This window comes from Bradysia coprophila, assembly GCF_014529535.1.
Source record: "Bradysia coprophila strain Holo2 chromosome X unlocalized genomic scaffold, BU_Bcop_v1 contig_35, whole genome shotgun sequence".
In the NCBI taxonomy this organism is placed as follows: Eukaryota; Metazoa; Arthropoda; class Insecta; order Diptera; family Sciaridae; genus Bradysia; species Bradysia coprophila.
In genome coordinates this window covers 969,054-989,991 of record NW_023503325.1, presented here as the reverse complement: position 1 = coordinate 989,991, position 20,938 = coordinate 969,054, and the positions used below count along the sequence as shown (strand labels likewise).

General features: G+C 36.1%; 1 protein-coding gene across 3 annotated transcripts; it reads right to left on the bottom strand.

The window, feature by feature from the left end:
• Positions 1–4,702: 4,702 nt before the first annotated feature.
• On the bottom strand, positions 4,703–19,677 carry LOC119069502 (transmembrane protein 165-like). Of its 3 annotated transcripts, none has more exons than XM_037173575.1 (8): positions 19,558–19,677; positions 15,449–15,669; positions 12,590–12,812; positions 12,326–12,501; positions 8,823–9,056; positions 6,092–6,263; positions 5,095–5,211; positions 4,703–5,024 (listed from the first exon to the last, which is right to left on the bottom strand). In XM_037173575.1, the coding sequence occupies exons 2-8, from the start codon at positions 15,617–15,619 to the stop codon at positions 4,933–4,935; spliced, it is 1,185 nt and encodes a 394-aa protein (XP_037029470.1). In that variant the 5' UTR covers positions 15,620–15,669; positions 19,558–19,677; the 3' UTR covers positions 4,703–4,932. The 3 variants fall into 3 exon arrangements, with proteins under 3 accessions (XP_037029470.1, XP_037029469.1, XP_037029471.1); XM_037173574.1 differs by lacking the exon at positions 19,558–19,677 and adding an exon at positions 16,004–16,093; XM_037173576.1 differs by lacking the exons at positions 8,823–9,056; positions 19,558–19,677 and adding an exon at positions 16,004–16,089 and having other exon boundaries at positions 4,758–5,024.
• Between the last annotated feature and the right edge of the window lie 1,261 nt (positions 19,678–20,938).

The following is a 20,938-nucleotide window of genomic DNA, read 5'->3' as shown; positions in this document are numbered from 1 at the left end:
CATTGGACATTCTCATTGGTTCCAGTGATAAACATAGCTAACGCCGACCCGTACGAAACACCTATTCGTATCAAAAGCCTTTAATGTGAAACTCTTCATTTCTCTTACTTCATTTTCTTCTCTGCTGAAAAACTATTCGCGCTTTAAAATCACTTGAATTATCCACTCTTTGCCTTGCAAATAAATTGCCGGAGGCAATATAGACAGCCCCGTACGAAGTCAAATTTCATAAATTCCTATTTAAACAGCTATATACCGCTATATTTAACTATATTTCACTATAAATAAACATTTCACAGATAAATATATGCTATTATATAGCTCTATATGCCTGTATATAGCTCAATATAGCTGTATATAGGTATATATAGATGTCCGTATATGGAATCCCTGAAACCCCACACACATAACAAATTATTTCCATGTTAACAGAAACTCTCTAAGTATCATTTTTCCCAAGATATTTCTATTTTACTAAAATCCAATATGGTCGCCGGCAGCCATTTTGTTAGGAGACCGGAAATAGTACCGACGCTTTACATTCGTTAATACCTTTCAAACAAAAAAAAATTCATGAAATTCGGTCAAAATTTACTCGAGATATTGTCAAAATACACCACGTTCACTGTACTTCCGAGTAGCCAGATAAGAGCTCACTCCAAGAGACCTAGGTCACGCTCCGGAGAACATAATTTCATAATAAACATTTTCCCTGATTGGTACGGTCAATACCTATCTAATAAAGCTAAAACAGACGAAATATGTTCAAATGTGGCCGAACTACAAGCAAAAACTGCTTGCCGCCCTGTGCCTGTTCCACACCAAGGGGTCTAACTCACGAGTCGGTCATCCGATTTCCATATGATCGGTATTGTAAATACCTTTTATTTGACGTATCACTTACAAGTTTAACGTTTAAATGTCCGGAGATATCTTCGAAAAACCGTAAAGCACTTATTGGGCCACAGCTCGGGAGGGGTCGATCCAAAATCACTCATCTTCAAACTTAGCCTGTCTTTTGACATTACCAAACGGGAAAAAAAAGAATTTTCAAAATCGGATGCGTTTTACTCAAGTTATCGTGCAGACAGACAGACGGACATTTTTTCCCCCGCGGATTTGGCATCTCTAGACAACCACAATAGGTTTCCCCTTACTCAGGGAGTCCAATTCGACGTGTTACAAACGTATGCGTAAACCTATAAGACCCCAGTACTTCGTACGGGTCTAAAAACGGTAAGTCAGAGGCAGTGAAATTTCAAATGCAACAAAAATCAGATGAAAGTTGCTCGATTTATGTGCAACGAATACTTAGTACCCAGCAACGGCTCTATTGTATTTCTAATGTATTTTGACGATTGGATGTAATTGAGGGGTCGAAGTATCCACAATAAATGGTTTTTGGGTCTCATGAACCGGTAAAAACCGATTTTTTTTCTCTTAAACTTATGACTCAGATACCTATCTCCGTCAAATCTGAATATTTTTGGATGATCTCAACGGATTCTGAAAGATTGGTTCAACAACTAAAACTCGTAAAACAGACGGACACTTCTGTAAAAAGAGTCCCACAAAAAAAGCTCTAACTTTGAGACTGAATTCTCTGGCCATTTCTATCATACCAACAATAGCTGGCCGAGCTCTGACATGTCAAAGAATCGGGAGCCTCAGCTCTAGGAATCGTCCGTACTTTTTTCGATTTTTTTTTCTTCAAGAAAATGTCATAATTGACTAGCGCTTCGAAGCATCTGAGCTCCTTGATCTCTTGGAATGATCCGAAACTATGTGACTATTCCAGAGTGTTCCCTCAAGAATCCAGAAGCTAAAATTCATTGATAACAAACGTTTTCATCTGTTTTTTTTTGAACTCTCTTCCGAACTTGGGGGAAGATTAAGGTGTCTAAAGGTTAGTTCCCAGAACTCCATCACTCCAGATGGTCTAGAACTCAGTGATGACACGTATTTTTATCAGTTTTTTTTTAAACTCTCTTCTGGATTAAGGAAATTTTTGAGGTCTCTAGATGCTCGTTCCTAGAATTACATCATTCCGTAAGGTCACTCTTCTTCCTTATTCTAGATCTCAAGATGACAAACGCTTCCACCTGGTTTTAGCTCTTTTCTGGTTACAAGAAAGGCTTAAGGTCTCTAAAGATGAGATCCTACAATTCCATCTTTCTGTTTCACGAACGTTCAGGAGTGCATAGGCAAACCTCTTTCCCTTACGAATTCTACGCTCTACAAACGGTAATCTTAATAGATCCAGTACTTCATACGGGGATTTAAATCGAATGGCAGCGTTCATAACAATATTTATGATTGTCTGCCTAAATCCATTTTGTAATATTCCCAATTTCACTTGTAAAAATCTTATAGACCTACCACAAACGACACACACAATGGTAAAAAATAAACAATGAGAGCAGCAAAAAAGAACATTCCAAAATCCAAAACTGTTTTTCCTTTTCTTTTGCTTAAGCGCCGCGGTTCTACTGATTTTCAGCTATATTGACCAATAAAATTTGCAAGATAGAAGTAGAAATTTCGGCGAACCGTCATAATTTGAAATCTGGAGCTTTTGTACCAATTTTTGGTAAAAATACGTAGCTGAACTAATTATCAATTATTTTCAGATTACCTCTTTGTACACACCTAGAAAAACAAGAAAATTGGTTTAGGTTTCACAAGCATGTAAAATCTATTACTTTATAACTCAAGATAAAAGTTGAAAAGTCCCGTTTTCTCGTGTTTATTTACCTCGGCTTCGCCTCGGATCAACAAAGTTCACTCAATTTTTCACTTTTAATCTTTTTATCCCTTGTTAACTATTACAGAACTAGGGATAAAGAGATGAAAAGTAGAGTTTTCGTGTGAATTTTGTTGATCCGAGACGAATTTGAGATCAATAAACACACGGAAACTAGACTTTTCAACTTTTTATCCATTGTTATGTCATGGATTTTACATGCTACATGCGTCGAAATCCGTACTTTTCATGTTTCAAGCGCTACTTTCGACGCCCTCAGCATGTAAAATCCATTACATAACTCGGCTACGCCTCGGATCAACAGAATTCACACGAACAAACAAAACACTTAAATATCTCAGAAAAAAAGCAAAAATTTCTAATGTGGCTTGGTTTTGTTAAAGCCTGATTCATCGCCGACATTTTAAGGAAGAACTTTTTTCTGGGACTGGTACAATGTCCTAGCTATTTGGGACTACCAACAGTGACAAAGAAAAAAACTACTAAAAACACTGGGAGTAGCAAAAGCGTTTTTTATTTACAGATTTTGCATATTCTATAAACTATAAAATGGCTCTTTTGGACATTTCATGTAACTCGAACTTAATATTATATTTAATCCCTTATTCTCCACCCGTTCCCAATCATAGAACTAATGGATTAATTTCGCATCCATCAATTTTTTTTGGTTTTCTACTGAATGTGTACTACACATTGTGTAGTATTTTTGAGGTGAACAGAGGTGAGTTTCAATGATTGCACTGAATGCTCCATCCGACTACTAATCCGACTACTAATCCTACAACTCACGGATTACATTTGCATCCATCAATTTTTGTGGTTTTTTACTGGATGTGTACCATTTTTGAGGTAAACAGAGGTGAGTTCCTATGATTCCACTATTCCTGAATGCTTCATCCGACTCCTAATCCTAGAACTCACGGATTACATTCGCTTTTATCAAGTTTTTTTTGGTTTTTTACTGGATGTATACCAGTTTTGAGGTAAACAGAGGTGAGATCCTATGATTCCACTATTACTGAATGCTCCGACCGACTCCTTATCCTAGAACTCACGGATTACATTCGCTTCTATCACGTTTTTTTTTTGTTATCTACTGGATGTGTAGCATTTTTGAGGTGAACAGACGTAAGTTCCTAAGTTCCACTATTCCTGAATGCTTCATCCGACTCCTAATCCTAGAACTCACGGATTACATTTGCATCCATCAAGTTTTTTTTTGGTTTTCTACTGGATGTGCACCATTGTTGAGGTAAACAGAGGTGATTTCCTATGATTCCACTATTCCTGAATGATCCATCCGACCCCTAATCCTAGAACTCACGGATTACATTTGCATCCATCAAGTTTTTTTTGGTTTTTTACTGGATATGTACCATTTTTGAGGTAAACAGAGGCGAGTTCGTATGATTCCACTATTCCTGAATGCTTCATCCGACTTCTAATCCTAGAACTCACGGATTACATTTGCATCCATCAAGTTTTTTTTTGGTTTTCTACTGGATGTGCACCATTGTTGAGGTAAACAGAGGTGATTTCCTATGATTCCACTATTCCTGAATGATCCATCCGACCCCTAATCCTAGAACTCACGGATTACATTCGCTTCCATCAAGTTTTTTTGGTTTTCTACTGGATATGTACCATTTTTGAGGTGAACATACGTAAGGTCCTGAAATTCCACTATTCCTGGAATAGCAATCTGTGAGTTCTTGGATTGGGAATGAATATTCTGCGGCGCTCATCAGAAAATATTTCATTCACCACATCTCATTGACAACTTCCTACGGTAATGTTGGAATTACAGGAACTTAACTCTGCTCGTAAAATGCTGTAAATATAATAGAAAACCTAAAAAACCTTGTTTGAAGCGAATGTAATCCTTGAGTCCCAGGATTAAGAGTAAAAGCTCTTTCGTAAAAAAAATCAAAAATTATGGGCACTTCCACAACGGAATTTCATCATTTGCTTTACTCTGTTAATTTTGACACAATTTTATTGATGTTCAATTCACTATATTTTTTCAATTATTGTAAATTGAAACAGTTTGTCAAGTTGTACGAAAAATACATAAAATAATTTTTCTAATTAAATGTTTTAGACGAATATACTTTTCCGCTTTCCATAGTTTCTAAATATATCGTTGGGATAGATGTAACAAAAATAAATTAAGGATTCATGGCTGGTTTCTCTTCATCGGGACTGAAAAACAATGCACTCAGCGCAAACAGCAGGAAAACTACGCCGCCAACCAACGTAACTGAATGACGGAGAATTAATGAAGAATTAACATTTACAATCACAATCGGCTAGTCTCATCTCAAAGTTACCTGTCCGAACCGATATGCGCTGTGCAATCATTCGACCACCGATAACAGCTAAACCCGTACATATTGAATGTCCTAAGACACCGCCTACAATCACACCATATACGTCCTCACGAGCACCTAAAATATAATGCAATGACTTAGAAAATGAAATTAGAATAGTCCACAAAGCATGCTGGGCCCATAATCTGATAACAGAGCGAAAGTAACAACAACCGTTTTCTGGATGATTTTGGGTTTTCAATTTATTTGGGAGTACTATGTCGCCTGTGATTTATCGTAAAGCAACAATACTTCTATAGATTGCGAATAGTTATTTACGTATCGGTGGTGGACGGTATATTTTAGGCAATTTCTCGAGTTGTAGCCCGAACGAAGTGAGTGCGACAAGTGATACCGTCCACAACAGATGCGTATACAACTTTTCAGGCTGAGAGTCTAAATTACGAGAAAAATTCCGAAATGTATGTCCAAGGGACAAAAAGCCCAGTTGCACAGCACTGCTCCTAGCATGAAGACTAAATTGACAATTGTCAAATTTGGAGGATTTAGTGATAAGAGCTAATGCTTAGGATTGTTTATATTGAACGTTTTAACTCATACAACAAAAACAAGTCATCAATCTTTACAAAAGACACACAGTGCCTACGGTGCCTCCGAATTCTATGTTCATGCTAGAAGCAGTGCTGTGCCAGTTACCCTTTGCGCCCACAGACATTTAAAGCCTGAATACTGGCGACCGAGTCCACAAAATAAGGTGGTTTTGATTCGCCTTAACTTCAAGTTTTGACTAGCCCAATGTAACGGCAAATACTGCTTTGCTATAACAGGTGTCCAGACTTTAAACTACAGAAACACTTTCGATTATCTTACTCTTTAGATGATTGATAAATCAGTAGACAGACTCTAACAGACTCAAAACTTTGTGGGTGGGATGGAATAGTTCATCTGTCGATGTGCGGTATTCTTTACAATAATTATTATCGAATGATAAGATTACCCAATATTATTGTCGTCAACTGAGATCGATCACCCCATTCGGCTAAAAATGTCATTGTAAATGCCTGCATTAATATACGAGATGTCATGAAACCGAAGTTTCGATTTTTCGTTTTGTGAATACTGCCGGTTTCCGGATCATGAACCAATGTTGATGCTGATTCTTTTTCAAACTGAAATCATTTAAAGCTTTTTATTATTACGATGAATGAAAATGTAAAAATAAAAAATTAAAATGTCTGTGGTCTGTTGGTGGTGGTGTTATAATGAGGATTCGGGATGTGGTAAGTGTAAGAAGCTGGTGATTTAAGTTTGATCGGACTATTAAAAGGAACGAAACACATGGAGTTAAATGTTAAAGCTATGAATCAATACGTTTAATTCTATCGATGTGGTTGAGTTAGTCTGGGCCATTCACATTTTACGTATGCTCCTCAAAGAGGAAGATGGTGTCTGATAGCTTAAACTCAACTCAATTAATGTTTGTAATTGGTTAGCAGTCTACAGCTTTAATTGTTCCACATCGTTCGACATGTTGTCAACAAAAGAAGCGTAAAAAGTATCGTTTCACTCACACATACGTGTGGAATCGAAGAAACGTAAAGACAAACGCTACTTTTATGTGGTGGAATACGTGTGGAACAAATAAAACGAAAGAAACAAACGAAACCCACCAAAATTACATTCTTATGATGAGATCAGTTTAGAAATATCTAAAAGATGAATCAATTTCTTTTACATGCTACCTGCGTCGAAAGCCGTATTTTTCATGTTTCAAGCACTTCTTTCGAACTCAGCATGTAAAATCCATCTCATTTTCGTGTGTTTAATGACCTCGGCTTCGCCTCGGATCAAACAAACTCACACAAAAACTCTACTTTTCATCTTGTTATCCCTGGTCATGTAAAATACTATTTCTGTTTTTTGACCACAACCAACATATATCGGTCTCAAAGTACTAGATTTAGTAAATGCCGTGCGCGTTTTCTACGTTTTCTAAGTATTTTGCATTTCGACGCACGAAGGGGAATCTGAAATTCATCATTAATGAAAGCAATTGATTCTAAGTTTAATATAGAGATCTAGTCCATCACATCACTGCTCCTCACTAACATTTTACTGACAATTGTCAAATTTGGAGGCTTTAGTTATAAGAGCTAGGATGAACTCATACCACGAAAACAAGTCATCAATCTTTACAGAAGAAACACAGTGCCTACGGTGCCTACTGTGATCTCATGAGCCTCCGAATATTTTCGATGTTCATGCTAGAAGCAGTGCTGTGTCTACATACAAATTTTTTTTTTCACACAAATTAGACAGGGGACATTTAGTAAACATCATGGCGACAGTGAGGCGAACCTGTAATGCAATTCATTGAACATCTAAATACATAAAGAGGACATGTGCAATTATAGCGAATTATATGAGAAATGAAATTTCATTGACTTAGTTTCATTTCCAATTGGCTGACGATATTTTTCCTTCTGAAGTATCAAAAAACCTTTATTGACGACGTCAGACTGTTGGAAACAAAGTTAAATAAATGAAGTTTCATTTTTCTTATAATTCACTATGTTTGGACACATCTCCTTTCTGCAATTCGATATTCATATACCCGAGTATCCCGAAAACGGACGTCATTTGCGAGTGGCGATTAGCAAATTTGGACGGAATAAGACTAGTTGGAGAGGGTGTCAAGAATCACCCAAAATTATATGATGTCATTTATGATGGCCACTGATTATTGTCTCTACGAAAATGACATGATACGACTAAAGATAAAAACGTGTAAAGTAGAGTTTTAGTGTGAATTTTGTTGATCAGAGGCGAAGTCGATGTCACTAATCACACGTAAACTCTACTTTTCATGTTTTTATCCTTAATCGTGTCATGGATTTTACATACTACTTGCGTTGAAACCCGTACTTTTCATGTTTCAAGCACAATTTTCGACGCAATGAGCATGTAAAATCCATTACATAACTCGGGATAAAAGTGAAAAGTCTCGCTTTCATGTGATCAGCTACGCCTCGCTCGATCAACATAATTCACACGAAAATTCTACTTTTCATCCTTTTATCCCCAGTCATGTAATAGTCATCAGAAGGGATAAAAAGTTGAAAAGTTGAGTTTTTGTGTGAATTTTGTTGATCTGAGGCGAAGCCGAGGTCAAACAACACACGAAAACGAGACTTTTCATTTTTATCCCGAGTTTTGTAATGGATTTTACATGCATTTGAAACCTTAATCAATTTTCTTGTTTTTCCTAGGTGTGTAATAAGCCACTTTTGACCCTAGGGAAAACAAAAATATGTGAAAACAATTTGATTACCGTTCTACCGTCTAATCATATAACAGATATGGACAGAGGAAAACAATTAAGTGCATGAATTATGCTTGTACTTTAAAAGCGATGAAATGATACTACCAGTTTATATCCTAATGTAAATGCCAATAATGAAATGCTGATTCTATCAGACTAAGAAGCTAGCAAGATAAACATGATTTTGTTTTGTGATTATTTGAAATTAGCCACAGTTTAATGGTATTTTCTGTAGAAATTCACTGTGGTTATCTTCATATCTCTACATTATGTGTGTTTCTGTGTATAACAGTTTGTTTGCTGACAGATTTACACTTTTTTCGAACTTAAAACAAAGAAGCAAAACGTTCAAAACCATTAGTCCATTTTGTGTTTTTTTTTTTTTAAAGACTGATGTATGTCTAACCCGATTATTTGGCTTATTCAATTGTTTCAACTCAATTGAATTCAGATCACCATTCGAATTGGATTTATTTTCCAAATCATTTCCAGAATGTCTAACTTGTCTCAGTAATCCAATCGATGTAGATGGTTGTTGGTCAGTACGTCCATTCACATCAATTTCATCATCGAGTGGTTCAACTGTAACCGATGTGGACAGTGATTTTGGAGACGGTCCATCTTTCATTGTTTTAAGGAGCTAGACACGGGTTCGGGTTGAATTTTCGGAGGTTGAATTTGAAGTAAAAACCAATTATTTTAGGAATATTTAGAAAATAAATTTTTGTGTTGAATACGTTACGGTTTGACAAATTATGAGCAAAAGTTAAATTTTTGTGATTATCGTACTAAAAACGTTCCGAAAACAAAAGCTTTAAATCAACAATAATGCGTTAAAAATCTCTGTTCGCATCCATCAAACGTGAGCCGTGTTTTATGCAATAATTGCATTCCTGTAATCAGTGTATGCAGGTTTCATTTACGAAGCCTTATACAGCAGAATCAATCCAACTTCCGAGGCGGAGCCGAGTGGGACAAGCTTACGAAAAATTTCACTTTTCATCACTAGAAACCAACAACAAAGCATGCACACTTCGCGTGTGGAACTAGCGGAACTAGTTATTTTCCTAATGCATGCTAAAATGCTCGCCTCGCGATATTTCAACACTAGTTAGGAAAAAAGTTTTTTTCGGCTGCATATCTCTCTGAGAAGTTACGAAAAATTCAATTTTGTGATGAGTTTCACTTCCGCAGCATTTTTGTATGAAAGAGATGTCATTGACTAATCTAATATGGCGTGTGCAAATTACAAGACCTCGGCTTGAAAACTCTACTTTTTTCGTCATAAAATCACTAATGTCAGAGATCCTACGTTATTGTGAACTATCTTCACTGCAATGACGTTTCATGGCAATTTACAAGGGAGTGAAGTTAATTCACTTAAAAATAGAGCGCAAAGAATAAAGTACTGAAAAAAAATGTGGCGCCTCTACAGACCAACCGAAGTACCATATACGCGAGTTTGCTGTGTTGCAACGTGAAAGTGACAGTAGAAAGCTCAGTTGTTGTACATCGGCTCTGAGCTTTGAATTTTCCGTTAATTTTCATCGCTCTGTGTACCACCAGCAACAATTTCTGAGGCTGTTTATTCAGTTTGTCAAGTTATTTCCAAAATTTTGGAAGATGCGTCTTTTTATCGCCACAAATGATCTGATTTTTTATTGCTAATATTTTGACAGAACTTATCTTTTTTCACATTCTAACGGCAGATATACCAGAGATTTTTAACGGATCACCGATGATTTTTCGCTGTATCTTTTTATTCATTTAATGTTTTGCACGAAGACAATGGTGCAAAACAGTTAATGCAAATTTATATCAAATGAAAATATGATTTTCAAAATAAACGGTAAACTCAAACAAATTTTTCATTTCATGCCTTTTCAATCCAATTCATTCCACATTAATGTTAAACACACATGCACGGTAAGAATGCTTACATCGTCTGGGTCTGTTCCAAGGTTATTTGAGCTGTCAAAGCGTCATCCATAGAGCCATAACCAAAAAAAATTATTGTTGACAAATTGTTCGCAAAGGCGTTGAGGTTATGGCATCTACAGATCTCGTTCGTTTTCGGCTTGTCAAAAATAGTTTTTATCGTACGATGGAACAAACTTATTTATGATGTAAGTGGATGATGTTCCTACTAATAGCCGTTTTTGGCGGTATTCTAAAACCATTTTTCATCTAATACCATTGTTGGCAATTATTTGGAAATAAGAGCAATGTTGCAAATTTGTAGCCTACATTTAGGCGGGAAAATAATCGTTTTTTGATTATTTCTCTGAGGATTTTTCCCGCCTAAATGTAGGCTAAAAATCTGCAAAGGGTCCATTGCTCTTAATTAAAAATGACGAATAAATCGAACCAGTTTATTTGACATTAGTAACGATCCACTGTTTTAGTGACTTCAGAATTTAAGTTTTAAGTGAATTAGTGGATGAACAAATGAACTAAAAAATAAATTTCGACGCACGGTGTATGCGTCATTTGCAATGCAGCATTGTGACGCGAGATTTTCAAATTTTTCATTCATAAAATCTTACCGCCACACAGAACTCACGCTACATCACAAAAGTTACGCTACATCGATAGAGTTTACGTCAAATTCTTGTTGTAGAGAGAAATTCACCGGAAAGATACATTGGCAAAATTGAGAAAATTCAATTTTTCCGATGCAAAATTGTCAGTTCATCTGATTTTTTTTGAATACAATGAAGAGCTGCGATATCCGAAAATTTTGGCAGTCGTATTTTGTTGTATTTTCAAGTAAGTCGTTGTGTGCAGGCACAGTCAGAATGTCGTGTAGTTGAGAAATTCAGTTAGCCCGTGTCAATTTTCATTTTGAATTTTCAGCTCATTAACTGTGTCCTTACACAGCGACTTATGCGAGGTTTCCAGTGCTGTATTGCTACGCGAGATTTAAAAAATTTTCATTTTATTTAAAAATCTCACCGCTGAAATTACGCTACAACACAAAGTTTACACTACGTCGATAGTGTTTACATCAAATGTTTAATTTGCTGAATTGGAAAGTCACTGGAAAAATACGATGGCAAATTGAAAAAAAAAAACAATTTTGCCGATGCCAAAGTGACAGCTCATCTGATTTTATGAATGAAATTTACTGACCATTTGAGAGCGACGTATGGGCGACGTATAGTGTTAAAATTTACATTAGAACAAAGGAATTCTGTAAATTTTGACACTATACGTCACTCTCTAAATGGACAGCTAGAGTTGCCATACCAGAAAAAATTGGCGTTTGATGTTGTTGTGGCGACTATTGTCGCGTACGCCGATTTGTGTAGAGACACTTACGACATCTATGGCGTAAATATTTACTTCTGTTCGTTAGAAAAATTTCAGAAGCAGTCCACGAACTATCCACCACGAAGGTGCAATAGTCATTGTTGGTGGGAGACGTGGCCCCAGGTTGTTCTGGGAGACTATGAGGTGGTTACTTCAGAAATTGCTGCAATAGGACCTGGCGTTCCAGACAGGATCCTAGCGGCAACAGGAAGGCGACCATGATTTACATGATGAACGGAAATGGAAAAAAGGATTAACGTCCCAACCTGATATATCTATATCCACCAACTCTACAAGATACCGTTAAAGTAGTAAAGCTCTCCTGAACACAGCGATACTTTTTACCCAATAGAATTAGGCTTACGCGAGAGGTTTACTGCAAATTATTTTTGATGAAGTGAAAATTGGATTGAGGCGACATGACGAAATGAAACTACATTTGCGATCACTGTAGATAAGGTAAACATCGAAAAAGGATGTTTTCCTCATTCATTCCATTTTTTTTTAAATTGTACAATGTACATGCTCAAGGAAAAGAAAACCAACGCTCATTCTGCTAACAAGAATACAATTCGATTCCTTAAAGAAGATACTGACCTCATCTTCCCGTTTTTTCAAATCCGATTGTACTTCCTCCAACTCCTCCTGTGCATCAGTCGGCGACATATAGTAGCCGTCCTTTAACATTTTTAAACCGAAAATGGCAAAAAGTGCCGTTGAGATATAATACGTGTAAATTCTTGGAATAATTGTTGCAGCCATACCAAACACAGCTACAGTATTCAGAGAACAGAGAAACAATCGGATAAGTGTCAATTAAATCAAAAAAGAAAATGGAAAGATAAATCAATTAATTCTTACCCGACAACACAGTCATTAAACCTAATGCCGCTATTGCACCAGAAAACACCACTAATCTGGGATGTCGCATGGCCATAATAGCAGCAATGAAGAAAGTTTTATCGCCCAGTTCTGATACTAAAATCACCGATATTGATGCAACAAATGCATGAATGAAGCCAAGATCTGTGACGAATGACGAAGATTTGTTGTCGGTGGTAGACGCATGACTTTTATCCGGCACCTGGAAATTATCACAAATTATTCCAAAATCACAAAAAGGTATCTTGTGACCAGATAAATGATAACAGATGGCGTTGCTACCGCCTCGCCAGCAGCCCCATCTGTTATCATTTCTCTACTTGTAACACATCTGCTCAATCAACAATTTCTGATGCAAAATTGATTGTCAAAATGACTTAAAAAATATACAGATGAGCGGTTGTAGTCCGTTCTCTTTTTAAGGCCATAAGAAACAAAACAAAAAAATAATTCAAAATCAGCTGGGATATTCGTTGAGGTCGTTATCAGGTCAAGAAAGTTTTACCTGATAACGAACTCAATTCATTTCCTTGCAGATTATGAGCACTGTAATGACGAGAATTATATTTGTCTGATGTGCAAATAAGTCTACGGATTACGACCGCTCATTTGTATATTTCTGAACACATTTTTACACTCAAAACACTGATGAGTGATTCTTACTTCTATGATGCCCACCGTGAGCTTGCAAATTTTTTTAGTCGACCTGTCGTAGACAATAAATGTTTTTACTGGTTTTTGTAGATGACAGTTCCACGTGTAAGAATCACACAACAAGAAAATATTTCCCTTACAAGGGGACTCGTTTGATCACAAAAATATGGGTGCTGTTTAGCCTGAGGTCTAAGCTTTACAACAATACCAATCATGATATTCATGACGTCTTTTATAGCCACTTATTTTTGAAGCAGTCATTCTACTAGGTCGCTGTGAATTTGAAAGGCTGTTTCACAAGCAGATGATCTCTATTTTCTTTGAAAAAGTATTTTTTTTAGCTTATTTGTATAATTTCAGGGGTAAATGAAGGTCGGAAGAAGATTTCTGACTCGACATAGGTTTATGTATAAATCAATCCCACGAAAAAACTGCCCTATTTCGAGTGAAAAATTAGCAATTCCTGGCTGTATTTTCTTTTGTTTTGCATATTATCAAACCAGTAGTTTCTCCCATAGCCAATGGCTATTAGCCATTCTGTAACATTTCAGTTCACTAAAAAAAATACATTTAACGAAGAAAATTGAATGGTCGTTTAGGTCTACCAGCAAAAATTTCTATCAAAATGAAAGCCAAACGTATCTTTAGACCTTTATTCGCCACTTAAATTATGCAAAATAACTTATCCCAAAGAGTATTGTCATGAATATCATGATTGGTATAGCTATAAAGCAGACTTGGAAGCTTCCAAAAAAGATCACAAAAAATACGAAAAATCGACCTACAATTATTAAACGTAAAGCTTGTGCAGAATCAGCAACAGCTGAACATCTCCAGCAAAGATCGCAAGCAGCATCGAAAACAATTCAGAGGCATACATACGTAATGAACTCGTTATTAAGAATGTGTTTTGATTGTGTATTATACAAGTAGAATATGTTTGCCGATCAGCTGGTGAAGTTATGCACAAGCTTTACGGTCAATAATTGTAATACAAAAATTTCCCATCGAAATATTTTCTTGTAATGTGATTCTGACTCGTGGTACTGCCCCTACAAGAATCACTAATTATAGTACATTATGCTACTAGGATCAAAAAGTTGCGTTTTTGACCCAGGTTGTCACCACCCGTGGTCAAGAACAAACATCTTTCTGTTCCGTGTGACGTATACTATTTTTTATTCAGGCTGACCAAAACGTCACATTCCGAACAAACCATAACAACAAACTTGAAATGAATATTTTGTTTACTTGGTTGTACACTGCGATCACAGTGATCACTGTGATATCACTCATTTTTTATGTCGTCAATCAAAGTATGTAATCTAATCTATATTTAGCTTATGTTACGTCAATTCTTTATAACAAATGAAATTCGAAATTGTTTCAAGGTTTAAAGTTCCTAAATAAAATTGACATAACTGGGAACGAAAAATTTGTTAAAAAAAAGTGAGAGAAAAAATTGTTGTTTCGGCTCTTTCTCTTGTGAGAGAATGTGACGTCTAAAGGAAAAAACTTTATTGTCCACGATGGGTCAAATAATTTTTTTTCAAGTTCACCGTGTTCCTGTATGATTGCATTTCCGTTCAATGTAGCGGCCAAAAAAAAAAAATCGAGCCGCATACGTGTTACATAGACTCAATGTCAAATCAACATTTGAGTTGCACTAACCGTCACAAAAAGACATTTTTCAAATAAAAAACTTTCGGTTCATGCATATCTATCATTTGCTAACTAGACTCCTAGACTGTTGCTCAAAATTATAAATATTTTGACTCTACAGTAGATAAAAATTATTTTTAGGATACACTCATACAATGACCGACTTTCAATTTTGTGCACTATTTGTGCACTAAACAAAGTTAATCAGGGGTGGTTTTAGGTATTGTTAACGATAATAAACAAACCACTATTGCCATTTTTATCTACTCCTGATTATAAAATTAATTGACTTTGTTTGTTTACGCGGACCAGCTGGTCAAACCGCTGAATCGAAATAATGCACAAAATTGAAAGGCGTCCGCTGTAATTACTATCGTTTCAAATACGTCAAGCGGTTAAATTCATTTCCTACTTCCTTTACATTAAACCGATAACAAATCGAATACATATCGGTAACAAACCGAACTAAATTGATTGATCGATGAAGGTTGGTTGGTTTTTTTTTCTTCAAATTTTACTTACCGTCGGAATCGTCGCGTCATCATAGTTCAAGTTCGGCTGCGGTTCTATGTCAGCATAGGCCCCATGATATAGTTGATTAAGTAAGATCAGCGCAAAGACTGAATATTGGTGCTTAATCATCAACATATATGCTGATGTCATGAATTTTAGTAATACTCGTTTCGCACACATTATGTTGATATAAAACTAATATTGTTGTTGGTTGAGTTATTGGTTTACAGCTAAAACAACAATTTTTTTTTTTAAATTATTAGTATCTTCATCAGCAACAACAACAATAAGAAAGAGTTTTTAATAAATACTATTAGTGCTACACGGGTATATTATAACTTTTTAAGATCAATAATAATTATATTTGAAGATCTATAAATAGGAACACCGATTCAATAGATATAAGAAACATGGAATTCATTTTCTCAAAGTTCATTCCGGTTATTTAACAGTTCGTTTCGGACATTTCCACAAAATAAGGACTTTTTGAATGTAAATAAATTCCCCGTTTTTTTTGTACAATTGATAGCAGAGAAAGTAGTATGCGCAACCAATAATGTATACCTTTCTGACGATTTCCCGTTTTTTTTTGTACGATTGATAGGAAAAATAATAATATGTGTCACGTACAAATAATGACAGTTCGAACGCTGAATATAAATGGTACGATACCAATCGCTGGTAATTTAATTTTATTTTGTCAAGTTGTTCTTCTTGTTGCTACGCTGTCTGTCACCAGAAATGGTAGCGCTTTTATGTTTCGAAAAAATGGCACAGCCATAATGTTACGCAAACATTTCTGCAATATAACCTATTTCTTAATTGTTGACATTGGGTTTAGTGTTTTATTGCATTGAGGTGAATATATCGACATTAAACACCGTTTTTTGGATTATTATACCGAATATTAATTCTGCCACAGTGTGCGCTATGCGTGACGTCGTTATTATAGACCAACTTATCGACATAATAATGTAGGCCTATCAACTATAGGTAAATCATAACAACGCCACGCATAGCGCAAATTAAGGCAGAGTTAATGTTCGATAAAATAATCCGAAAAACAGTGTTTAATGTCGATATATTCATGCATAAATAATGAAACCTATATTCCAAGATGAAATTAAATGTCAAACTGTCTTCCACAGAGCCATAACCTCAACACTATTAACAATACAATTGTCAAAATACAAAATAACAAAGAAAAATATATTGTGGTTCTGGTTCTATTGATGACATCGGTGCGTTTTCGGTGCTTGGAAGAAACCTATGATACTGGAGAATATTGCATGCGTAATATTCTCTTGTATATTACGCAGACACTCGTTGCACTTGTGTTTAACGCTGGTAATATTCTCAGGAATCATAATATACTATTATCTGCAAGTGCGAAAACAGATATCGACATTATATATGTTTTTAGGGAGGTAAAGTGGGTCCTCGCACACGAAGATAACAGCTACATGAAGTGCATAACGAGATATGTACGTACACGAGAGCTTGCCCGAGTGGTAGTACGTTTCGAGTTATATACTTCATGTAGATTCATTATATCAAGACAGTTTAACAGTTTAACAGTACAATCGTACTAGTCGTGCCTTATTTTTTAAGGCTACTTCGATCGAAAAGATTACGGAATACTTACAAAATAACAAATATCTCCCAAAACTACTTTCAGTGGAAGTGTGACGCAAGTCCCTTTATCCTCTTATAAAAGAACTGATAAGTAACCATTTCTTTAAAAGGAAGGAGCGTCGCAAGTGGCAGATGTTGAGGAAATGACTGTTAATAAAATTGAAGGACACAGAAAACATGTCCTGGAAGAAATATATTCATAGAGCCGATTCATACAGCCATATGATGCGCCACTGTGTGCCGCACTTTCCTTATAATGAAATAGTACTTTATTTTTAAAAACCAATTTTTTGAATGAGTTGTTTACACTAATAGTGTAACTATCCTCAAATACTGTCATTTGTGGCGCATTTCTTTTTGCGTCTCGAAGCGTCACCCCCACCGAATCAGTTCTTTTGTAAGAGAATAAGGGACTTGCGTCGCACTTCCACTCAGTGCCTTTTATAAGGATTTTTCACTGGGGTGCACAACTTTCCGAAGGGCCCAATTTTTTTCTCGAAAGGGCCCTCACAAAAAAGCCGACGTTTATCATAAAATTTACATTTTTTGTTTTCTGTTTCCGGCACCTCTTCAGCGCCCTGGGCTTCGTATTACAGCTACCATTTCCAGCACCCCATTTCTTATTCCCAGCGCCCTTGGCTTAGCACATAGGCTAAGCCGGCACTGTCGTTAACAGCTGTGAAGGTAGGTCAGACCTCCCACTGAATTTTTCGGACAATTTTCATTAAAATTTCAGACATTTTCTACGAAGATTTCGGACAAATAGTGCGCTTGGGTATGGGTAAGTGGTGGGCATAATTTGATAATCGATAGCAAATTCAATCGGACGCGATGATTTTTATTTGAGTCGTTGTTTCTAACGTGATTTGAAGGGTCGCATCATTGGTCGATGAAACTTTTGGATTACAGCGAATGAAAATTTTGAATCGCAGCGCAAAGTTTTAAGAAACGATGTGGCAATTAAGTTCACTGGACGGATTTATAAAAAGTGGGGTGCACTGGGGTGCACTGGGGTGCATTTATCAAAAGTGTGGTGCACTGATAGGGGACTGGGGTGCACTTTTCCTCCGACTTTGTATGTTAAAAAAGGCTCTGCTTCCACTGCAAGTGGTTTTGGGCGATTTTACTATACATGCGAGAATGTGTTGGTGCAAACGACAAGTACTTATGTGATGTATATGCATGTATATCGTCATTCCATTCACACCAAAACACTAGCACGTATAGTAAAGTACAAAAATACTTCCAAATTTTATTTTGGAACGTGGGATTATAGCCCGAGCCGAAGGCAAGCTTCTTCCTGGCAAGTTTCTATTGCTGTTACACAGTTAATGCAACCTTTCCATTGAACATCCATTTTCCATACATATAACATTACCTTATCGCAGAGGTAGAATTATTTTGTGTGAAACGATCGGTGTCACCGCACATCTAATAAAATGATTTAATTCTGTTGACAACACTAAACAACACGTTTAAAACGTCACTTTGACAGATGGAATAAACCTACTTTTGATCCCAACGGACTCATATATGGATTGAAGGCATCCAAACGAGTTCAACGAGTCAAGCTGCGATTTGGCTGAGAATTGCGTGTTAAAGTTGTATGAAATGAAGAAAATGCAAAATTTCGTATTCCCAAACAACTTGATATCAGTCAAAAAACGCTAAGAGGTGAAAGTGACGCAAGTCCTTGTGAATTAAATTACAAAATAACTGATATCGTTGTAGGTGACGCATTCTGCGCCTGTACACGAAAATTTGATCCAAAAAATTTTAGAAAGAAAATTTTACAAAAAAAAGTTGCGCACAAAGTAGCAGATGATTCGGATTTCTTCCGTCTGAACTCCATTCTTTCCATAGGGCATATTTTTCCCTATTTTAACAGATTTCGTTGCAGTACTTTCCTCAACATGTGCATAAAGCTGTAATTGCATTTCGTCGTTAAGCAATCCGTTGACTTGACTGTTTGTTTAAAACAAGTTGCGCCTCTTTTCTACTGTTTGAACGAACTGTCATTTGAATGGAGAACCATAAATGTATCCTCCGTACCATGATCTCAGAACTTCAACAAAGCAATTAGTTTTTCAATTAGACCAATATCTACTGAGCGATAAGATTTTAAAATCATGACGTGATCAATGTCATTGACATTGATCACGTCATGGTTTTAAAGTCTTATCGCTTGGCATGAATTAGTCCGACTCGAAAACTAATTAGTTTTCACGAGCTGTACACTGACATTTTGTTTGATCAGAATCCGTCTAGTCAAAATTTATTTATTTTTACATTTGCCTTTATCGTTTGACATTTGCCTTTATTGTTAGGATTTAGTGTTAGTGTTATTGTTCGGCATTTATAGGCGAAAAATCTGACGTTACCTAATGCTGTGCAATGGGACTAGGGCATTTCCAATCAATTGATTCAAACGCACTCATAATAAATGTCGAACTAACTACGAATTGAGGCCGTTGGCAAAACACCTTTTGTGATTTACTAGTCACATGCACTTCATAACAATAATGTGGAAATATGAAACGTCCAGTCTTTTCTCACTATTCCTAATTTAGTAATTTGTAGTAAACATATCACAAATTATTATCACAAAACATGCAAAACTTACTTTCGCAATCGCTTATCCCAGCTACTAAATATAACAAATAAATTATTTAACTTTAAATTGATTTCGTTCTGCAAGTATATTAAACTCGCGCTAATTTTTTTAATATACTGATAATATAGACTGACACTACAAGTTTTTATATGACTTTGTTTAAATGTTGATAATCGTAAGCAATAATTTATCTTGAATTGATATTGGTGAATGAAAATATAACATTTTTATTGATTGGATTTTTTTTTGTGGAAACATGTACTTAAATATGCCAGTTATGAGATGCTCTGAAACGGAAAACCAACAATCTCAATAGCATTAGAAAATTTATTTTTTCGTCGCCCAGTCGCTGAGTTAATGAAACTAATTGTTGACAATTACCACGGCGATACGAACTAAATTTATTTAATTTTATTTAGTAATGAAACCGAATGGTTTTTAAGCTTCACTTAGCTTCACTCGGGTTCACCTACCTTCACTTGGGTTCACTTGAGTTCGCCTATCTTTACCTGGATTCACCTACCTTCCAATTCGCCAGTAATTACGATTCAAAAGGAATTTCATTCTAAAGAAATTACGATTCAATAGGATTCCGATTCGGCAGAAATTTCGATGTTCTAGGAATTCCGATATCCTGGTAATTCCGATGCCACAGAGATTATTCTCTGGAATTGCGATTCCATTCGAATAATTATTATCATTCCTCAGAAATTACTATTCTCTGGGAATTACGATTCCCTTGGAACTACAATTACCTATGAATTACGATTCTAGGATCTACGATTGCTTTGGAACCACGATTCACTAAAATGAAATACAAGAGAAAAAACATTGTGTCAGTTTGGTTAAGAGTGTCAGCATGGTTAAGAGTGTCAGCGTGGTTAGGAGTGTCAGCGTGGTTAAGAGTGTCAGCGTGGTTAGGAGTGTCAGCGTGGTTAGGAGTGTCAGCGTGGTTAGGAGTGTCAGCGTGGTTAGGAGTGTCAACGTGATTAGGAATGTGAGAGTGGCTGGAAGGTCAGTGTGGTTAGAAGTGCCAGTATATAACTAAGAGAGTCAGTGGCACTAAAACCAAAAATTTTAATGACAACTTTCGCTGAAAGGTCTTTTCGAACCAAAATCGGTTGTGAAAAATATAACCTCACAGTTATCTTTGAGAGCATTAACTGAGCGACAAAACTTAACGTCAGTGAATGAAATAAAATTCTTGTACGCGCTCCACCTTCTCTTATCTACGAATTCAATCAGTGTCA